Raw genomic sequence first — 20,624 nt, forward strand, 5'->3', positions numbered from 1 at the left:
GTAATATGCAAGCAAGCGTATTAGCTTCATTGATAGCAAACCCATGCACGGCAACTTCCCAAATTCTGAAAATAAAAGCTTTTAGTTGTTTTGTTGGTTTTATTGGGGGACATAATGCACATGAGTTGTTTATTTATTATGGACTGTACAATAGAATTCCGCTCTCAGCTGCCAATGTTGTTAACCGTGGAAATAAACTAAACCTTACTATATGCTATATGCCTTTCAAGTCGTGAATTTTGAATTACAAAATGTTGGCTTATACTTTTAATATCCATGGATAAAGAAAAATAAGTTAAAGTTTCTTGTATAAAAACGTGTATAAATGAAAGATGACAGACACATGGTATTTTAACTCGAAGCTGCTTTAGATTTTACATTTAGTGTATGTTACAATTGACATTTTACTTATAAAATATGAACACATTTCCGCTATATCTACTGCTAGTAATTTAAAAAGGATATTCCCATGTGTTCATCATATGATGGAATATATCGAACGTTATCACATTGGCCACGTGAAGCACACGTTGCATTCGGCCTATGCGTGTACGTTAAATAGGGTACTATATCGATTGTATCGTCCTCACTCTTCGTGAAAAGATTAGTAGGCCACCAATTGACTTTGTATCACTCTTGCTCATAATGAAAATGTGAGTATATTGTGAGTAGGCCTAACAGGCCTATGTGTTCACAAAAACAGTATGAGATGCGTGTTTTGTTTTGCTATACCCAGATGTTGTTTCTCTGATAGCTAAATGTTTGGTTTGATAGGCTTTGTATGTCAAGCCGACTGTTCCATCCAGATGTTGTTTCTCTGATAGCTAAATGTTTGGTTTGATAGGCTTTGTATGTCAAGCCGACTGTTCCATCCAGATGTTGTTTCTCTGAAACCGCTACTTGGAAGCGTCATTGTTGTCTCTCCTGATTGCAGCGAGGTTGCACGTAAGCTCCACAATGCGGGTGTGAAGTTCATTCTTGCCTGTCTAGACTTATTACGACCATGTCAGTCTGCGTTCCCTACCTTGACCTTGGACTTCCTTGTGTCTGCAATTTGAATGAATGGTCAATATTTGTGAGTTGCTCCGCTGGCAGATTAGTTCCTATTTCCTGCGACAAACCGAATATATAGTTCAACGATTTTAATTCTCTTCATCTCTTCAATTCCAATAGGTTGGGATTTGTTTCATGTTGATTTTTGACACAGAGCCCATACCTGGTGCATTTAGCTATATAAGGCTGCCTCTTGACCATCATGGCAGGGATTTTAGATGGGCCTAATAATCACAATGTTTGTTTATAGTGCGACTGTAACACGTTCCCTCAGAGCATACACATCTCTAAAAACACAATTCTTAGAATTTAGCAATATCCTACATTTTTGGCAAATAGGCCTACCTTTTTAACTCAGTTTTGTACGTCGTATATGCACTTATTATTAAACCTGAAATATAAGGTATTATGGTTGGTCAATAACGTTTTGTCCAATGAAATAATGTAGAGACCGGTACAAGACCAAGACCTTGTGTCCCTAACTCAGATTGTTGACTCAGATTACAACAACTGGCATTAGTGGAAAATAAATACACATTTTTGCTCACTAGCCTACTGGAGAATATAATACATTCCGTTAGATTGGAGAATATGCATGGACCACTGCTCTGACAAAAAAAACATCCTTGAAAAAAAATGGTATGTTAGATTAGAGATTATGCATGGACCACTGCTATAACCCCCAAAAAGTATTAGGAGAGGTGGATAATAGCCTATGTTCTTCATATGTTCAGTGTTTTGCCAAAACTGCACCGCAATATATGTTTATTAGGCTACTCCCAAATTATACAGACCAAGCAGTTGCATGTTTCAACAAACCACTTTCTGAGTATACAACTGGGCAAAAGTGGTTTCTCTGTGCCGTGGAGAGAGGTTTTATTTTATATTTTATTTCCATCGTTTATTGTGTCATTTGCCTTTGCCTCTTTACGTTAGTGGTAGGACTATTGGAGGAAAGAAAATGTTGCTATTAGCATTAGATTGGGCATCTTGTCGACCACCTTGAGGGTTGTCGTTAACTGGCCAGGCAAGGTTTTGTGATTTATTTATTTATATACACACACAGAATTTGAACATTTAAAATGTCAGTCAAGTTAAATAAATTAAGCTGTCATGGAGAATTATCTGAACATTTTCGATATTAGGCTATTGACAACAGGAAGATAATTCCTACCAAAACTTCTATAGGTTACAATTCCATTTTGAAGGGTGGTGTGTTATTCTGCGCTCTACAACAATCTTCTGGTAAAAATGTGAAATTGTGAGTAAATAGATTGTTGTTGTTTGACAGACTAATTGATGTAGCTTAGCCGGTTTGATTACAGAAAAATATTGTTAGAGCAAAGTACGTCAGACAAGTGTAATCTTTACCTTATCAAGAATCGAGAATCTTCAGACGTAGGCCTATCTAAATAGCACTGGCCTGGCGAATTGATACTTTATGTGGTTCAGTTGAAATGAATTTCCGTTTTGTAAAATTTGACGATCATGGCCTCCTCCACCTTTAAAACTGTTGGGGATGTTTGATGTCCCCTTTAAGGATACTTGCCGATGATAAGCCAATGAGAGTATCCGCTGGACTTAAAATCGCAATCAAGAAACATGCACCAGAGGCGGTTTAAATGGATGAGCCCCTCGCCCCCACCCCCAACACACCCTCGTGTCGGTCTCGTTATCGTATCACGTGTCGGCGGATCCCAGGGTCTCAATAATGAACTGGACACTCGGGTATTGCGCTGCGCATGCGCAACAAATGTGCTTGGGGATGAGGTGTCCGTCTTGGAGTAGTTGACTTTTAAAAAGCATTGTCAACCCCTGATATGACAACTTCGATGGTTCTGCATCCACGCTGGGCGGACACCTTGATGTATGTATATGAAAAAAGCCTGAATGAAAGTAATCCGAATAAAAACCAATCCATGGAGGGACTAAGCGGGAATTGTCCTGCTACCCACTGCAGGGAACTGATATCGCACTCGGCGTTGGGACGACACTCCGGCACCCTAAGCCACCAGGGTTCTGTGTACTCGGACATACCCTCCCACGACACTGGGCGACAGTGCCCCGCTCCCCAGACTTCCTCCAGCGCCACCCTTGGTTATGGCTACCCATTCGGAAGCCCTTATTACGGGTGTCGGTTGTCACACTCGCACAACGTTAACTTGCAGCAGAAGCAATGCTCTTACCACCCCGCCGAGAAATATGCAGAACCCAGCGCGGCACTGCCCACTGAAGAGCTGTCAAGCCGGGCAAAGGAGTTCGCATTTTACCCGGGTTTTGCCAGCTCATACCAGACTGTCCCGGGTTACTTGGACGTGTCGGTGGTCCCAGGTATCAGTGCGCACCCGGAACCGAGACATGAAACTTTGATTCCCATGGATGGCTACCAGCACTGGGCTCTATCTAATGGCTGGGATGGACAGGTGTACTGTTCTAAAGAGCAAACACAGTCAACACATCTCTGGAAGTCACCCTTCCCAGGTATGACATTTGTTTGAGTGTGTGTAAGTGTGGTGGTGGTGGGGGGGGGGGGGGGGATTCCACGCGGCTTGCATTGTGGTTTCTTATAAGAAAGGATCCAAATAACCAATGTACTTTTCTTGTTACATGTTTTGTATATGTCACATTGATACATTTCCTTTTAATGTATATTATTTATGCATTTAAAACCTGTTTCCTTTGTATAGCCATCTCAAATAAACATATGACTGTACAGTGCATGATAGCACAGGGTGAAGGCGTGTTTATTTATGTTCATCCTTGAGTTAAATTCCGGAGAGGAGGCCATGGGGTTTTTCAATAGCCGGATATGGGACTAGAAATTAGTCTGCCAAAATATAGAAGCAAAGAAAACAGATTGGAAAGACATAACCTTACCAAAATATTTAGTTTCCTTCAACCTACCATCATTCGTCTTCACGGCTGCTTCACGATATGACCACAACAGATTAAATGCAAAAACAAGACCTTTTGATTTCACATTAGCCTACAATTAGGTTTATGGATTGGAGCAGGGCACCGTTGCTCTCCCGGATAAAATAACAGATATTTGCTCAATGTCAGTAAATCTAGTCACGACAGGGAGTGGTGTATTGAAGCTCACCCTTTTCACGCATTAGGTTTATTTGCAATGGCGAGACCCTTTTTTTCTACATTTCTTTATTTAATATTTCAAATTCAATTCCAAATCAATTGTAATCAAGGGTTGAAGTGTATGCGTTCTCATTGTCTATAGTTGAAACGAATTGATCCGTTAGTTATGTGGTAGGCCAATTGCCCCTATTGAATAGCACATTACATTTCTGAATAACAGTATCACGTTCCATCTTGTTAAGAATAGCTCATGGATTCCTGGATTGATTGGTTTATCATTCACAATCTAGTTCAGTTGACACACATGATTTTTGGAGCTTGTATGACCACTTTCCCCAAACTTGTCGTTGGTCAATACAGTCAATATTGGGATAGTGTGACATTGGCGCTATATGCCCATAACACAGAATAGGTCTACTGTTTTTGAATAGATCAGTTTTTTTTTATCGTCCTGGGTTTGGTTGTACCAGGACGATAAAATAGTCGTTTATCTCATCTCTGCTATGGATGCACTCTTAAACACGCTGAAATAAAACGTAGAATTAAGGATAAATATGATAGGACTGTTAACCAACCAACCTACTGAGGTTGTTTGCACACAGCTCATCCGCATGATTAAATTAATGGGATGGGATGTGATGTCTTGTTATTTAGCTGTATTACATCAATTGTAGCTGCATTCAAGTATAAGATCAGGGGCTATCAATATAGATAGGCTTAGCTACTGAATGCCCAGCCTGTTCCTGCGCTCTCATAGACTAAGCGACTGTATAGCCCCAATTCCGATTATTAAGGCTTAATATTCGTAGTGTTTGCATATCAGTTTCCCAATTTATATTTTGAATATGCATAGGTTAAATATCCATGTTTGGACTAAGTAGTAATCATGGTAGGCCTAGAGATGGCTGGCATGCTTGATCCGAAAATGTGGTTGGAGTCGCGGTATGGATGGTGTGACGCAATAGCGGAGCCTCTGGAGGCATGCAGAGACCAAATTGAGCTCTGTACGGCATCGCCGTGCGCCTCTCAAAATTTGTGACAATGCGGAGGGATCCGCATTGACATGATTGGTTGACGGTAGGTGGGGGCGGGGGGTCCTGTATAAACACAAACTCACTTCCTTGACAACTTCCTTCACAACAGCTCTGCACTGCTCTGCTAAACGCAAGAAGTATGAATGCCCTGCCTTCAGCAGAGGCGGTATCACCGTAAATGCTGCACGGCCAATGCAGACCACCGAATGACCATGCAGCGCCTTTAATGGGCTCGTTTACCATTAGGCCTACGTTTAGACATTTAGATTATATATTTTTAAACCCTAATGATTGTGATGTAACATAAGTTAAGTCCAACCGTAGCCTACTTCAAGAATTTTAGAGCCATCTTCATAAATTAGCATAGCCAATCTACGGGGACCATGAACTTCACCAAATGCAATGATTTGAATGCAATGCATCAGTGCTGGGTACTTTCACACAGCATAGCACCCCCCCCCCCCCCCCCCCCCAAATGTTTTTATTTATCTTTCAAATTGTTTCTCCTAGTTTTCAATTGTTGTAGGCTACCAATGGTTGTTATGCCCTTCTTTTCTCAGATGTCGTCCCTTTGCAACCAGAGGTCAGCAGCTACCGACGAGGCCGCAAAAAGCGAGTTCCTTACACCAAGATCCAACTGAAGGAGCTAGAGAAAGAGTATGCAGCTAGCAAGTTCATCACCAAAGACAAGAGACGGCGAATATCTGCCACTACTAATCTCTCCGAACGCCAGGTCACCATTTGGTTCCAGAACCGGCGGGTGAAGGAGAAGAAATTCGTCTGTAAATCTAAATCAAGCTCTCACATGCATGCCACTTGATTCAGTCCAATCTCACTGGCATGGCAACTCAAATACTTTTTTTTATCACTAACGCTCGATATTTATCTATTGACATTATTCTCACCTGGTATGATGCATTGCAAAACACAAACTTAATCTCACCTCCCTATTTGGACATAAACTGGGGGAAAATACAGAAGAAGATTTACTAAACCTGGTTTGGAACGAATGATCACATCCTTACAGGAGCGTCGAAAGCTACCAGCATTGTTAGTATAGCCTGAGACCTAAATTAAAAACTTTTGTGACTGATAAAGTAAACCGAGGTCTTTGGGGATGTCATACAGTGATCTTGTTCAGACATTTTCAGGTATTGGACGCATCAAGACTGAAAACTATATTTCAATGATATTGTATGGCGGTTTTAGTTTGATCCCAAGGGAATGAGCAAGTCTGCTATTGTCTATGTACAGTGCCGTGCATTTATTATTTAATTAAAGGTTCTGTCTTGTGACAGAGGTTGTAAATTGCTATATTTTATGGTTCTCATATTTAGATCATGTTTTTTCAGTGAATGATATGTCTCTGTCATGCAACTGGAATGATTGTAATCAATATAAGAATATTAAAACATGTTTCATATTAATGCACAATCTTTTCTCATTTGGTTTGTATAGTGAGTTAGGTCTTATTGCATCCGGGCTGTGCACTCCCATAGGCTGTTTTATTCCTTTATTTTGTGCAGTATTTAAACTGTGATGTTATGTTTGATCGACATTTACTCAATGGAAACGTGTTTCATATACAAATAAATATAACGACCAACAAGGTCAAATGACTTTTTTTTTAATAGAATCTGTTTTCTATTTGATCGAGATCTTGTCTGGTTAAATCGCTTAATGTCTACTCTTCTGTCTCTGTATGACATATTCGGTGTCACTTTATAGGATGTAGAAAATAGTAAAAGAAAATCCGGGACACTCAAATTAGTATGATATGTTATGTTTTGTATGGTTACTTAAGGCAAAAGCGAAAGGGAGAGTGGTTGGTCGGGAATGTAACATGAACGTCTAGCAACCGAAAGGTTGCGTGTTCCAACCTCATCAAAGACAACGTTAGCATTTTAGCTAATTAGCTACTTTGCAACTACTTACAACTTTTTAGCTCATTTGCAACTACTTAGCATGTTAGCTAACCTTAACCCTAACCTTAACCACTAACCCATAGCCTAGCTAACATTAGCCACCTAGCCACCTAGCTAACATTAGCGCACATATCGTACAAAACAAATTAATACATACAGTACCATACCAAACGTAACATATCATACTAGTTTTAGTGTTCCGGATTTTTGTCTACCCTGAGTTCTGGTTGAGAATAGATATTGCACATTGACAATTAGTTGATCGATGACAGTTGAGAATGTATGTCAAAATGTTGTGCAAATCAGAAAAGCATTTGAACATTTGTTGAGTAGGCTAACCAAATGATGGACCCGAAATCAAAACGGCAATAATAACCTTTTTTCATATTATTTGGGCTATTATGATTATGCATTTTGGGCAAATTCTTATTCGATAAATAACCAGTAGGCTAACGTCGAATATTCATGTAGAATCATTTGATAAAGTGAGATAAGTTGGCCACACTCAATACACTCAATATGATAACATTAGGTCTACCTCGTTGAACGTCATTACCGTTGTAACCAGCTTCAATGACATTAAGCATAGACTACTCCAGGTCTAAATTGTTAAGAACCCCTATACTGAAAATGTTCAATTATGGTTTAAATTCTAGAATGATAAACCCAATCCTGACTTTGACTAGTCCTCATCATATTATCTTAAATTCTGCATTCGACCGAGAAGTCGATCTACTTCAGGACTAGCTGATATAAATTAGCCTCCCTATATCTTCATTCCATAATGGTAGATTGTCATGACAATGAAATCACTGGGTTTAGTCGGTCTATAGGTTATTGAGAATATCTCCGTGAAACCTAAATTAACTGCATTACAGATTCTGAATATGATTTTCAAAACGCAATGATAGGCTAGATATTTTGTCGAAAGAAGAATTGTCTGTGTAGATTATTAGCAAAGAGTCATTTTAAGAGTAGGCTTTAAAAAACACAGATTATTTACGTTTTTTGTGTCTGCAGCAATTTGATTCACTCATTTGTGCTCCAAGGTGTGGCATGAACTAATTTATTCTGGAAGCCTTCATAAGCTCTCTGTGCATTATTTGGTCGAGAAATGTTTAGTTAATTTGATCATTTAAAACAAGGTACACATACCAAATTATGCACTTGATTAATAATCATCGAGGATAAACACAAAAAGGTCCATTGTGGTTGGTTATACCGAAACATCAAATTTGACTTTCCAAACTAATTTCGAAAAGTTGGCTAGTCAATCTTTTGTATAACATATGTTGGTTAACTTGATATTATTCACTTCAGTGAGATTCTCATGACGCTTATAGTCTTCTAAACTATTGTCTAAAGGCTATTTATAGCCTACATTTTCCTTTGATATAATTTCGATAATGGAAATAAGTCGCACAATAGCTTTTGAAACAATTGGTGAACAAATTACAAATATACAGCAGGAAATAACGCACGTGTTTAGTTGTGCATAAAATACTCGCTCTTGTATCTCTTGAATACTGTGCATTTTACATGCTAGGCAATTCATTTTAAAATCTCAACTAAATACTAAATACTAAATGATATTGCTGGTAATATTGGCATGTTGGTAAGATTGCTTGTGAATGACGTGTGATTAGAGTACACGTTTGGGGGATCAATCATTGGGCTATACTTCTCTTTGAATATGCTATCTAAAGTATCTGGAGTTCTCCTAATTCAATCGAGCAAAACGTATTGATGACGTAGACCTACACGAGTTTCCTTTTCAAATATCACGTTGACTAATGAATCTTTGTCTCGAAAAATGTGCTCATGGAAATTGTATTTTGAGGACAGACCCATCGGCGTGACCACTTGTTTTCATATTGGTCAAAAAAGTTGCCTAAATTGGCATTGTGGCAAAAAGACAAATGCAAACCTACCCCGTTTTAATATTGAATCGTAGGCTGTATGGTGTTGGTAGCATGCCTTACAATCAGGAATATCGTTGGTTGGATTGTAGCCCAAATGCTCAAATAGTAACACAATCTGTGCCATCGTCGTGTTGCTTATTCGTGTAACGCAGCAAATTCGTCTTGTTTGAACCATAGGCCTTAGCTAACTTGTAAGACGAGATCCGACCAAACGCATTTAAGAATTCTTAAAATTGGACAAACATTTCTATAGCTCTTTTGACATAACTGTTGCTTGATATTTTGTTAAATTAACTTTAGGCCCAATCAAAGTTGTTGGCCTAGTAGTAGGCTGGAATGTAGCTGCAGAGCTCCTCGTCTATTGTGTCTGTACGTCACTTCTTGACTACCCTTGACCATGACTATGCAGTCACTTTGACCTTGACATAACAACAGCTCGTGCATAGCTAGGGACATAACTAGGGAAGGGTGTGCTTCCTCTCTCTGGTGAGGTGGGGGTGGGTACCAGCCACGCGGTTTGTTTGCAAGGCAATATAATTTAAGAAATTCTAGTCTAGACAGTAGGTTATCACTATTTAGCATACCATAAACGAAGATACTGTCAGGGATTATGCCCTCCCATGACTATTTGATATCACCCCCAAATTCCAAGCATTTTAATCTGTTCCTGTCTTTCATTTATATTTCTTACACTTTTTCCTTATGCTTTGCCTGACAGTCTTACAGAATTATCTCGCCCCGATCTCCAGACCTTAAATTATACAGCACACTTACACAGTCATCATTGGGAGTGTGTGGTATTTTGAGCGTGGATAACAGGTAGACAGACCATAGACGTCTTGCAAGTCCATCACGTTTGACACCGACAAGTTTGAGCTGTGTAGCGTTCTTTTCAAGTCGAGATTTAAAGTGTGCTCCTTGCGATGAGCTGTGCATCTGCCTTAAAGGAAAACAGACGTGGCCCATAAAATCATTTTGAAGGTATGTAGGCTGTTTTTATACTACCTTGAGTTCAAATCGATGTGAAGAACTGTATCGCTATATATCAAGAGCGTATACCTGCCCGTTTCAGATTTAGGACTGTAATAATGGCAAAGATCATATTTAACCCTAGTGCCATGAGACTTGTCCCCTTACGATGTAACTGTATTTTTTGTTTGCATCCACCCCTATGGTCGTATTTTAGCATGTGGTGAGTGCAGTAGCCTAATGTTATGAATTATCACTAATTTTTCTTCCGCAATTTCATGAAGTATGCTAACCTAGTAGGTAAGGCACTGTTAGAAGACAACCTTAAAGGTTCTGTAGGAGTCGCCTTATTTATGTAGTATTTTATGGTTTTGTATAATATTGTTGCAATTAAAATGGGCAGCTTCGAAACTATTCGATTTGTTGTTTTGTTTTATTTTAAATAGCAGGCGAAAACTCTTTCATTTGGAAGATATTGGAGACAATCATACATGGGCATATATGGAGACGTTAAGCGCACACTTTTGATAGACTGGACATATTGAATAGCACGGCCTAATTCCTGCTTGATTTCGATGACTGCTCTTATAGACCAAATATCTGAAAATCTACAAATTAATTTCTAGAATGTATATAAGTCACACACACAAACATTTTAAACAATTGCTGGACAAATGGCAACATTTTATGGAAATAGTGAGCCTTTTACGCACTTGTTTAGTTGCGTAAAATAGTAACTTTCGTGTAGCATTTATCCAATGAAATATAATACAATATGGATTTATTTGTATGAAATATTTGCATTTTCTGAGCTGTGTGATCCGCTTTCCTTAGATCCTCTCTAGGTTAAATTGCACATTTCAGCATCGTTCCCAGAAATTTGAAATGGCTTTTCTTTTTTATTTCCCGGTAAACCACGTAGTTGAGCTCCTTTCTTGTTACATTTCAAATCACAGGGCCTCTATACCGTAAAACTGTTGTTTTTGTCTCACTTCTAGAGTAGCCTGCCTACAATTGAACAGTGTTCCTTAAAAAGTTCACAATATCGTTTTTGAATCATCAAATGTTATATTTCTTTGTTGAATATCTTGACATACTTGTTCATTTGTCATATGTCTTATCTGACATAATGTACATTATATAAATTACATTAAAACAGGGATTTTAATGTCAATATCTTAACTTAGAACCGTGCTGACCGATCTAGGGAAATAACTCGGAGAAAGAGAAGGTGGCTGTCATGGTCAGTCAACCAGGGTTTAGGCCCAAGTATGAGTGAGTGAATGTGTGCTGTCCTGAATGGCAATGCTGAGCACCGAGAAGAAGGAATATGACAGCCTCTGGTGGTGGATAGATGGAAATAGCAGGAAGTTGGAGACGGGATTGTGGATTCACCCTTTTGCAGCATAAAGCAGGTGAGCAGAATTTGAAGAAGAACAACATTGTCTCGTGTTTTAGTTTTTTTATCAAATTATTGTGCTAATGATCAGAGATTCCATCACATATTGCTTTACCCTAATCCAAACAACCACCTCACCCACCCACCGACCCAGAAATGTTTCCTTTTTATCAACAGTAGTTGATAGTAGTAGCCTTGCGAATAATATTTCAATTGACATTCTTATAGCATGTGTCAGTGGTCATGTTGCGTGATTTAAAGCTGGTTTGTCAGCCAGAAGAACTGTCTTTATCCTGAACAGCTGAACTGTGCTCGAGTGGACGTTGCATCAGAAATAGCTGCAGCCGTTCATTGCAGATGATGCATTCTCACGCAGGGGTATAGGACATATTGTAAGATATTATGGCGGGTTAGAGTTTTTTTTTTAAGCAACAATGCTTGGCGACATAATATGACTAACAGATTTTATTGTAATAACTCATTCTGGATTAGTAAATTGGCAGGTAGTCGGTAGCCCTTATGACACACACACACACACACACATGCGGTGGGAGATTTGCATCACAGTGCCAAAACCGCATGTGGGTTTATTTTATGCAGTTGTGCCTTACCAAACAAATAACACGGACTATTGCAATATAGTCCATAGCCTATCAAATAGAAAACAGAATTCCAAAAGTCATTCAAGACATCACAGGTGATGTATTTAGGCTATGTATTCGTTGTGTGTATTCGGTTTAGGTTAGCAATAAAAAGCAGCCTACCAAATAATGTATTGACAGTAGTAAGGATGAAATTGATTCTATATTAATGTTTTCCATGTCGATGCCATGAAGTAGGCTAGGTATATTTTGTGCCCATGAAGTAGCCAATATTGTGGTAATTTTTAATCTTGCGTCAAAATACAGGTTTCATAGTCTGAATTGATGATATGGCATTCTTCAATAATTGAGGGTTGTTTATTTAATCCAGCTTCTTTGGCCATATTACTTTGTTATATTATTTTAGCTATCTTTATACGACAATTAATTATACATTACCATTTTGTTTAGATCAAGCCATTGGTTACTGGGTAAATTGGTAGTTAGGCTACGCAATTGAACTTGACTGAAGTAAAAACACTCAGGCCTATGGGAAAAAACATCAGATAGACTTTCTGTTTTTATTGAGTTGTGGACTAATCAAAAGTGGATTACATTTAAAATAGCCTTGTAATCTGTGTAAACGCAAATTTAAATTGCACAATCTATCGATGCCATGTTGATTAAGTATGTTTAAATAATAAATAAACAACCAAATACAAACAAGTGCTGTGAAGGCGCCCTGGAACCTGTCAGCATTAAACATTATTAAGGAATTGAAGTTGCAGTTCTTAGCTTGAATTCTTTCACATTCCTTTCCAGAACCAGTGTTGCCTCGACCAGTTTTGTTTATTTTAGATTGCCAATTTAACATTACGATTGGCCTTGGCTTGCCTGTAAGCTATAGACTGAGTAGGCTATAGACTGAATCATTCTATCATTTTATTCTCACGAAAAATAAGATAAAAAAATCGGTCAAATATAATTAGCCTACTCAACAATTAGAAAACTCAAGTGTGATACTTTTTATATTCTACCATCTAAGTATGACCTTTCTACCATCTAAGTATGAGCTATAGTGTCCTAATGTTAATAGGGTTGACATTGATATTTGGCTTCAGTGTGATTTTTGGGGGGACTTTAAAGAATCATTCATGAGTTTCACAACGGGGCTGTAACTCTTACAACATGTAACGAACTCAAAGGAAGGAAACGTTCTTTGTTTACGCTATTGCCCCTGTCTGGACATGGCGAGGGATTCCAAGACAGTTGTGTCAATGAGCCAGCAGACATCAATGCACTAGACAGTGACCTTGAACTGCCGACGCGCCAATTGGTATAGCGTTCTTCACTAAAAAAGCGGAAGGAAAGAACTTGATAGAAGAGAAACGCGAAAGTTTCAGCATCTTTTTACAATTGTATGTTAAAGTGTTTAAAATGTGATTCCTGAGTCTAGTCTTCAATAGAAAATACCTGTGGTGTTTCTACATTTTGCGTTTCTTCTATATACACAATCATGTTGTTTTTTAACTTCCTGTCGAGACGTCAGAGTTTGGAGTGATTCCTTTTTTTCAATGGCCGTCATTGTGGGGCATGGTTATCTCTCTTCTGTTTCACCAAGGTAACATCCGTGATTGCCAAACGGACTGTTTTTTAACCTCATAATTTGTGATTAACACTGTGTGCGCTGAGAAATGGATAGGCTCATTAGCATAAACATCAAACATGTATTGGTCTGTGTGTTTGTGTTCCTAGATATCATAGACTGTTGTTATGAGATTCCCCTTGCTACTTTGGTCAATATCATCCTAGTAGGAGTACACTAATCTGTGCAATGACTGAGCCGTGGATGACTGGAGGTCGATGACTAGTGTTCTTTTCTGATAATGATTATAATATGCCTACAACATTTAGTGAACTTGTGCAGCATATAGGCAGGCCTACTCTGCTTAACTAATCCAAAAGCTAGGCTATTGATCATGGAAAATCAACGGCAATTTTGTTTTTTATCCATATTCGTTTTGTGAAGCAGAACAAAACATGTAATAAGTACAAGACCACAAACAGGCCTAAGAAATGCATGTTATGTGTTTCATTCATTTGCATTTGCTGTCATTTGTTTATGAAAAAAGGTCCTTTTGGGTAGACTATTACGCACGATTTAAAAAAAAAATACTGTATCTGATGGCAGTTCAAAACAATGGGCTCTAAAATAATCTCTCAACTCTAAAACTGAGTACCAATTTTAGGATAGTGTCACATAATACACAAATGCTCTACATATTAGGGCATTTTATTAACACGTTATGGAGATACACATACTGTAGACCTACTGCAGACCTACTGTAGACCTAGGCCTATATGTTTAAATATTTCTATATTTACACCTAAAAATAAAAACACACTAGCTTGAAATCAGATATTGTTTCTGTTTTCGTCGATTGTCTGGTCTCATTTGTATAAAGCAACGTTGATTGACAGCTAAAACAGGCAATGCGTGCTCTTGGAATGACAGCATGTATGTCTCATATGCAGTTTCATTATTCCAGACCTGTGGCGCTTTTTCAACTCGCATGTCCCAAATATGAAGGATTTCACGTATGCTGAAGCTATATGTTAACTGCTTCTGTAGCCTTCCTTCCATAGCTCTAATGCGTAGCTTGTATTAGCCCATTTCAAGTTTCAATGGGCCACAGACAAGTAGTGTGAAATACACTTGCAAATGCACTGCCAACCTCCAAAGTTTACGTTAGGCCTAATTTACCATGCCACATTTATAAATATCTTTCCATCCTTCTTGATGAAAATGAATCCTTACAGACACTATTATTTCATTTTTGTCGCATAGCAGCTGCTGCTGCAGAAGCCAAGGCTTCTATAGAAAGTGATATGTATAGGTAGGTTTAATTGATTGATAAAATAGCGACTCCTCTCTGTCCTATGCACACATAGCCCCACTATGGCACTGTATTAACAATGGTAAGCCATTAGTAATTATATGATAAGCAATGTTTTGTTGACATCTTACGTAATTGCTATCGCTTGGCAAGTAGGCCAATGATTTGAACGCGGTGAGGCATTTCGAGAATAACAACATTACACGAGGAATGTAAATAATTAAAATGAGTAGTTTCTTAACCAAAAATCAAGTCTTATTCCATTTCCTTGTTGTATTTAGAGGAACACTTTCCACAATGGAACACTCCTTATTGGACCAGCCAGTCGCCCATTAAATGTTATCATCCCTCTGTGAGCCCTTTTTTCGCAGTAGGCCTATCATACAGATACCTAATAATTAGATACCTGATAATATTTTCGATAAATCTTTATTCAGTTAAGAACAAATTCTTATTTTCAATGACGGCCTAGGAACAGTGGGCTAACTGCCTTGTTCAGGAGCAGATCGACAGATTTTTACCTTGTCAGCTCGGGGATTCGATCTTGCAACCTTTCGGCTACTAATCCAACGCTCTAACCACTAGGCTCCCTGCCGCCCTTCATCGCTCACTTTACTCAACTTGATTGTGACAGGGGTGCTCAGTTGCAAATCAATTAATAAAAATGCACTGTGATTAATTTCGACTAATGAAGCGCATTTAAGCTCCTTCGACCACCTTGTTAAAATAATAGTGAGTTTATACCGAGCTACCCAGTGCATGGCCACGAACGTTTAATAGGATATTCCTCAGAGAAGCACGAGTATCATTTGAAATATACGCTCTTAAAATAACCTTACTGCAGATCGTCTCGTTTTTTACTGAGCCAACGGTTTCAACCTACTGACCCCGTTACTGTAAATACGAGAGGAGTGAGGCTGTGGGCATCAGTCGTTCCTTAAAACAGGCCCGTAAAGTGGAGCATCACAGCTTTATATGACATTCCGATTCATCTGTAATTTGCTCTAAAATAAAGTCGGACAAGCACACCCAACAATTGTAGATATTTGGTGCGTCGGAAACAATAGAACACTTACAGACCTTTTTGCAGCTGCCTTGTAACTGTTAAATGACATATTAAAAAGAAAAAGCAAGCTCTGGGAATACTTGACTGAGATCAAGATGGCCTGTAATATTAATGGATTGGGGTATCACTTAAGAATGAAAGAGTATAGTATTTTGAAGCACATGCAATAAGGAGAAAACACAACCCAGATTTCCTTTTGCATTAAATGTTTATAAGTATTTTAAAAAGCTTATAAAACCCGTAATACAGAAGCTAATGTTTTGTTTGGTCAGACATGGACATAGTGGGTGGTACCTTCCGTAAGGCAAATTGGTGGGGACATGTGACCCTAGTTCGACCAATCAGGCGCGCCGCTCGGTTTAACTATGTTAAATGTCAGATTACTATAAACTAGAAGCTCTTGGCCGGGCCCGCCGAAATGGGCGAGCATAATCTTCTTAATCCCGGGTTTGTGGGACCGTTGGTAAACATCCACACGGGAGACACATTTTACCTCCCCAATTTTAGAGCGTCCGGGGGACAACTGGCGGGTCTACCCTCTCTCTCCTACCCAAGAAGGGACAATGTATGCTCCCTTCCTTGGAACGCGTCGGAGCCGTGCAATGGATATCCTCAACCCTACTTTAGCAGTGCCATGTCCATTAACCCCTCTTTCAACCGTGCATGCGAAATCACCAGGCAAGATGAAGGCAAATGTTTTTACAGCAACGGTGGCGGCAACAGGGAACCTTGCGCTGAAAGCGCAAACCTCAAACGTGAAGAGAGGGCAAGAGGAGACTCTTCCTCCATAACGACGGAGCATGGACTGCACAACGGGATTGGCAACAACGGTACATATTCCAAGTACGACTATGGCGTGGAGCAGTTGACCCAAGATCCGCCATCCTGTCAATCCCTAGAATCTGACTCCAGTTCATCGCTGCTCAATGAAGGGAGCAAAGCCTCTACAGGCATCGCTCAGGCGTTGACATCCCCTGGCAATCACGCACCGAGCACAGCAGCGGGCGGAGGTGAGGGTATTTATTTATATACGACAATGAATTGCCTTTTATTGGATGTTAACAATGGAATGTTATACGCTTGTTTTTTTTCATTCAAATCTTATTTCTTTATTTGTCTATATAAATGATTAGGATAATGAATTGACACGAGGCTTGCGTGTTGGGATGAGCACCGCTAGGGGAAGCATTCAAGAAAGGGTTCATATGTCCGTTTACACTCAGCCTTTACACACCAGTAAACCATTACAGCGCCATAAAAACTAGATATTGTTTGTGATAAAAAATACAAAATAATAATAGAATGTCTTGATCATACTAACGAAACAACAGTATTCGATTTTGAACCATTTCAACCTATGGAATTTCAGGATAAGGTCTGCAAATACAGACTCATGTTTTTTGAGAGTTTGTTGATAATTACAGCAATATTTTAACAAAATCATACATCAAAACAATACATGTTATTCACAAGAACTCTCGTTGCATGCCTCTTGGCAATTTTATATGCTTGCAGGCTCGAGAGAGATTGGCGACCTTAACTGAGTATTGTGAATTATAGCTAGTGTCTCTCCACAATCAAATTACAAGAAAGATGTGATCTGTCCCCCTGTCGTCCCACACATTCTTTAGTGAACTTCTAAATTGATAAACAGTAGACCTACTAGTAGAATGTAGCTAATTTGTTTGTGTCCATATTCTAATCTGACAATTTACATGTTGGTAATTGGTCTGCTTTAAGACTGGGTCAAGAACTGCTTACATTGGTGACAAAATCGTTCAAAATACGTTTGTGCTTTGAAAAACGGGTAATCAGCTCTGTAGAACCAACCCATTGGTGCAGTGCAGGATTTTTACCTTACCTTGGCGATGCATGCTAAGCTATATAGCTACCCTCCTGTAGGTTTTCACTCCAAACCCAGTTGTATCTAACCTGGTTCCGTTTATGAAGCAGCTAATTATTAGAATCAGGTGTGCCAGATTAGGGTTTGAGTGAAAACCTACAGGACAGTTGCGCTCCGGGAACAGGTTTGGAGAGCCCTGCTATAGAGCCTCATCCCATGCTCACCCATCCACTTCTCCCTCTCTCCAGGCGCCCCGTGGTACCCAATGCACACCCGAACCCGAAAGAAACGTAAACCCTACTCCAAACTCCAGCTGGCGGAGCTGGAAGGCGAGTTCATGCTCAATGAGTTCATCACCAGACAGCGGCGAAGGGAGCTCTCTGACCGCCTGAACCTCAGCGACCAACAGGTTAAGATATGGTTCCAGAACCGGCGGATGAAGAAGAAGAGATTGATGCTTAGAGAGCAGGCCTTGTCCTTCTTCTAAGAGGGAGAGATATATTTTAAAGAGGAATATAGGCAGGCTGTATTCTCAATGAAACATACTGTTGATTATTTTGGTGTAATCAAATTCGATGGCATATAGCATGCACAGTATGACGTCTGACGTCCTTTAGAAGAAGGATATTTTCTGAAACAAAACGACCTCATCTGAGTTATCACTACATCGATCTCGAAAAACAAATCAAGAGACCAAATAATATCTTTATCTGACCTTAAATCGCATAAAACGTTTATCAATACAAGTAGTGACAGTGCAAGGGCTAATAGTCTTCCCTATATTATGCGTTCTTTGATATAGAACATTCGAAATAGTCAGCGCCCAGGAATGAAAGGCACAGTGCAGTCTAAAGCAACACAAAGTTTCAATTAACATTATTCGGGAAAATACAATTTGGGATTTGTAACTTTTTTCTAAGATTTCTTTGGCTATTTAGTTTCCCATCCTTTTACCAATGCACTAACACTTGTGACTCATTCGGTACGGCAGAACGTCCTGTCTACCATGTTCACAATCATTTCAAACAAATTTAACTAATCAAAGTATATATATATCGGATTTTTACAAATTGATTTGATTTAAGATATGAACAATTTCAGTAATAAGCATAGGCCTGCTTGTTGAGAATATGAAGCTAATAGAAAGTTCCGGAATCCATACTAATGGTTATTCAATATTAAAGAGTACGTCAATCAAATTTGCGAATGCATAGCATGTATTTATAAACCTTTTTAGTCTCATGAGTGGAATTAAGATTGAACTGACCCAAATTATGTTTCATAAGTTTGAGTTCACCTAGCTACGTCTATGTAGGCACGGTGCATCAATATGACTATGGCCCATAATGGTTTACATCCAATCTACATTTCACCAGTATTAAATAAGTCATGACATGATCGACCCCAGAACTCCTAAAACAAGTGTTACAACGTTCATGAAAGGTTGAACTTGGGCTTTGGCATATTCAGCCATTTTTTAAATCTTTTTTTTTATCTCAGTGGATCTTAAGACGGATTTGGGGCATGCAATTAAAAGCCTAAGTTATTCATTTTCAATCAATCATGTGCTCTAGGAAACGTGCATGGCCACGGTCAAGGACAACAACTGGCCATACAGCCTACTGCGTCTGTCAGAGCCATCCATTCTAGAGCCGTTTTCATGAGTGCATTTCGATATTGTTTGTAAATTACAACACTTTGATTTACAAAAGTCGATTATCTGCTATTACATTTCTCATCCCGCTAAAACACACACACACACACACACACAAAGTTTCCGAGTTGCAGTCTTAAAGGCTAGTGGGGGGACTACGATAAGCTATTTGAGTTTGTTTTGGGGAGGGGTGAGCAAGGGTACATGCTGCTATTTCTGTGCGGAATGATCCGCGGATTCTCTTGTCGCTTGGGTGCAAAGTAATAGCCTATGTACCGTCATGACTATTTATGGACTGCGATCTGTTTACTGCAATAATAATTGGGGGCTTATGTAGACCAATATCTTTTTTCGTAAACACTCGGATCCCTCTTTAAACCTGTATAAATAACTGAGCAGTTATCATGGAGTAGGTGAACGTGTTCTGATTTAAGTGCGTCCCCTAGCCCTACAAGGCAGGAATGAGAGCAATGAATCTGGGAATTGCAATCAGTTTTACTCTATTGTATTGATAGTTAATACAAAAAAAGGCTAATACATGTTTTGAGAAGTAGGCCAAATTCCTCAAGGCTTGTATAGCATATCCATTGTGACATGTGAAAAAGGCCTAGAAAGTAGTCAACAGGATTCATTCAATTTTATTTGGGCTCATCCGTTCCAACACCAAATACTGAAACTCACTTACCTTCTATGCATTGATGATTATTGCTTGTTGTCTGTTATATATTTTTTATTGTCGTTATAATAATTTTCATAATGAAAGCTATAAGTAGATTTTAATGTTATCAAAAGTAGTACCTATAGTCAGTAGCTGTATTATTGTCAACGTGACCGTGTTTGTAAATAATTCGGAATAAATTCTCCCCTAGGAATTTTGTTGATGAAAATGTAAATGTCCTGAATGGCTTGCGCTGCTCTGTTTTCCTCTCATCTCTCCAGTGTTATTCAATACGTTCCCCTTTTGTCTCAATGAAACCAACTCACTTATGCTATATTGTAAAATAAGAATGTTTACAATAACTGCATTTTAGAATGAGCAATATGATAGATTTTCGTTTTGTCTGTGTTATGTAACATCTATATCCAGTTTATAGAATAAATGTGCCTATACCAATATGAATTACATGAATGTTTCATATGTGTAAGGTTTATTATGTCTATTAAAATATGTTAACTTTTATATCATTA

At 38.8% G+C, this 20,624-nt stretch overlaps 2 protein-coding genes across 2 annotated transcripts; both read left to right on the forward strand.

The window, feature by feature from the left end:
• Nucleotides 1-2,826: 2,826 nt before the first annotated feature.
• On the forward strand, nt 2,827-6,800 carry LOC139560593 (homeobox protein Hox-C13a-like). The gene is made up of 2 exons (XM_071377517.1): nt 2,827-3,534; nt 5,741-6,800. Exons 1-2 carry the CDS (start codon nt 2,874-2,876, stop codon nt 5,998-6,000), a joined length of 921 nt encoding a protein of 306 aa, XP_071233618.1. The 5' UTR covers nt 2,827-2,873; the 3' UTR covers nt 6,001-6,800.
• Nucleotides 6,801-16,337: 9,537 nt separating this feature from the next.
• LOC139560599 (homeobox protein Hox-C12a-like) lies at nt 16,338-20,624 on the forward strand. Its single transcript, XM_071377530.1, has 2 exons — nt 16,338-16,949; nt 18,031-20,624. The coding sequence occupies exons 1-2, from the start codon at nt 16,358-16,360 to the stop codon at nt 18,267-18,269; spliced, it is 831 nt and encodes a 276-aa protein (XP_071233631.1). The 5' UTR covers nt 16,338-16,357; the 3' UTR covers nt 18,270-20,624.

This window comes from Salvelinus alpinus, chromosome 2 (genome assembly GCF_045679555.1).
Source record: "Salvelinus alpinus chromosome 2, SLU_Salpinus.1, whole genome shotgun sequence".
NCBI lineage: Eukaryota > Metazoa > Chordata > Actinopteri > Salmoniformes > Salmonidae > Salvelinus > Salvelinus alpinus.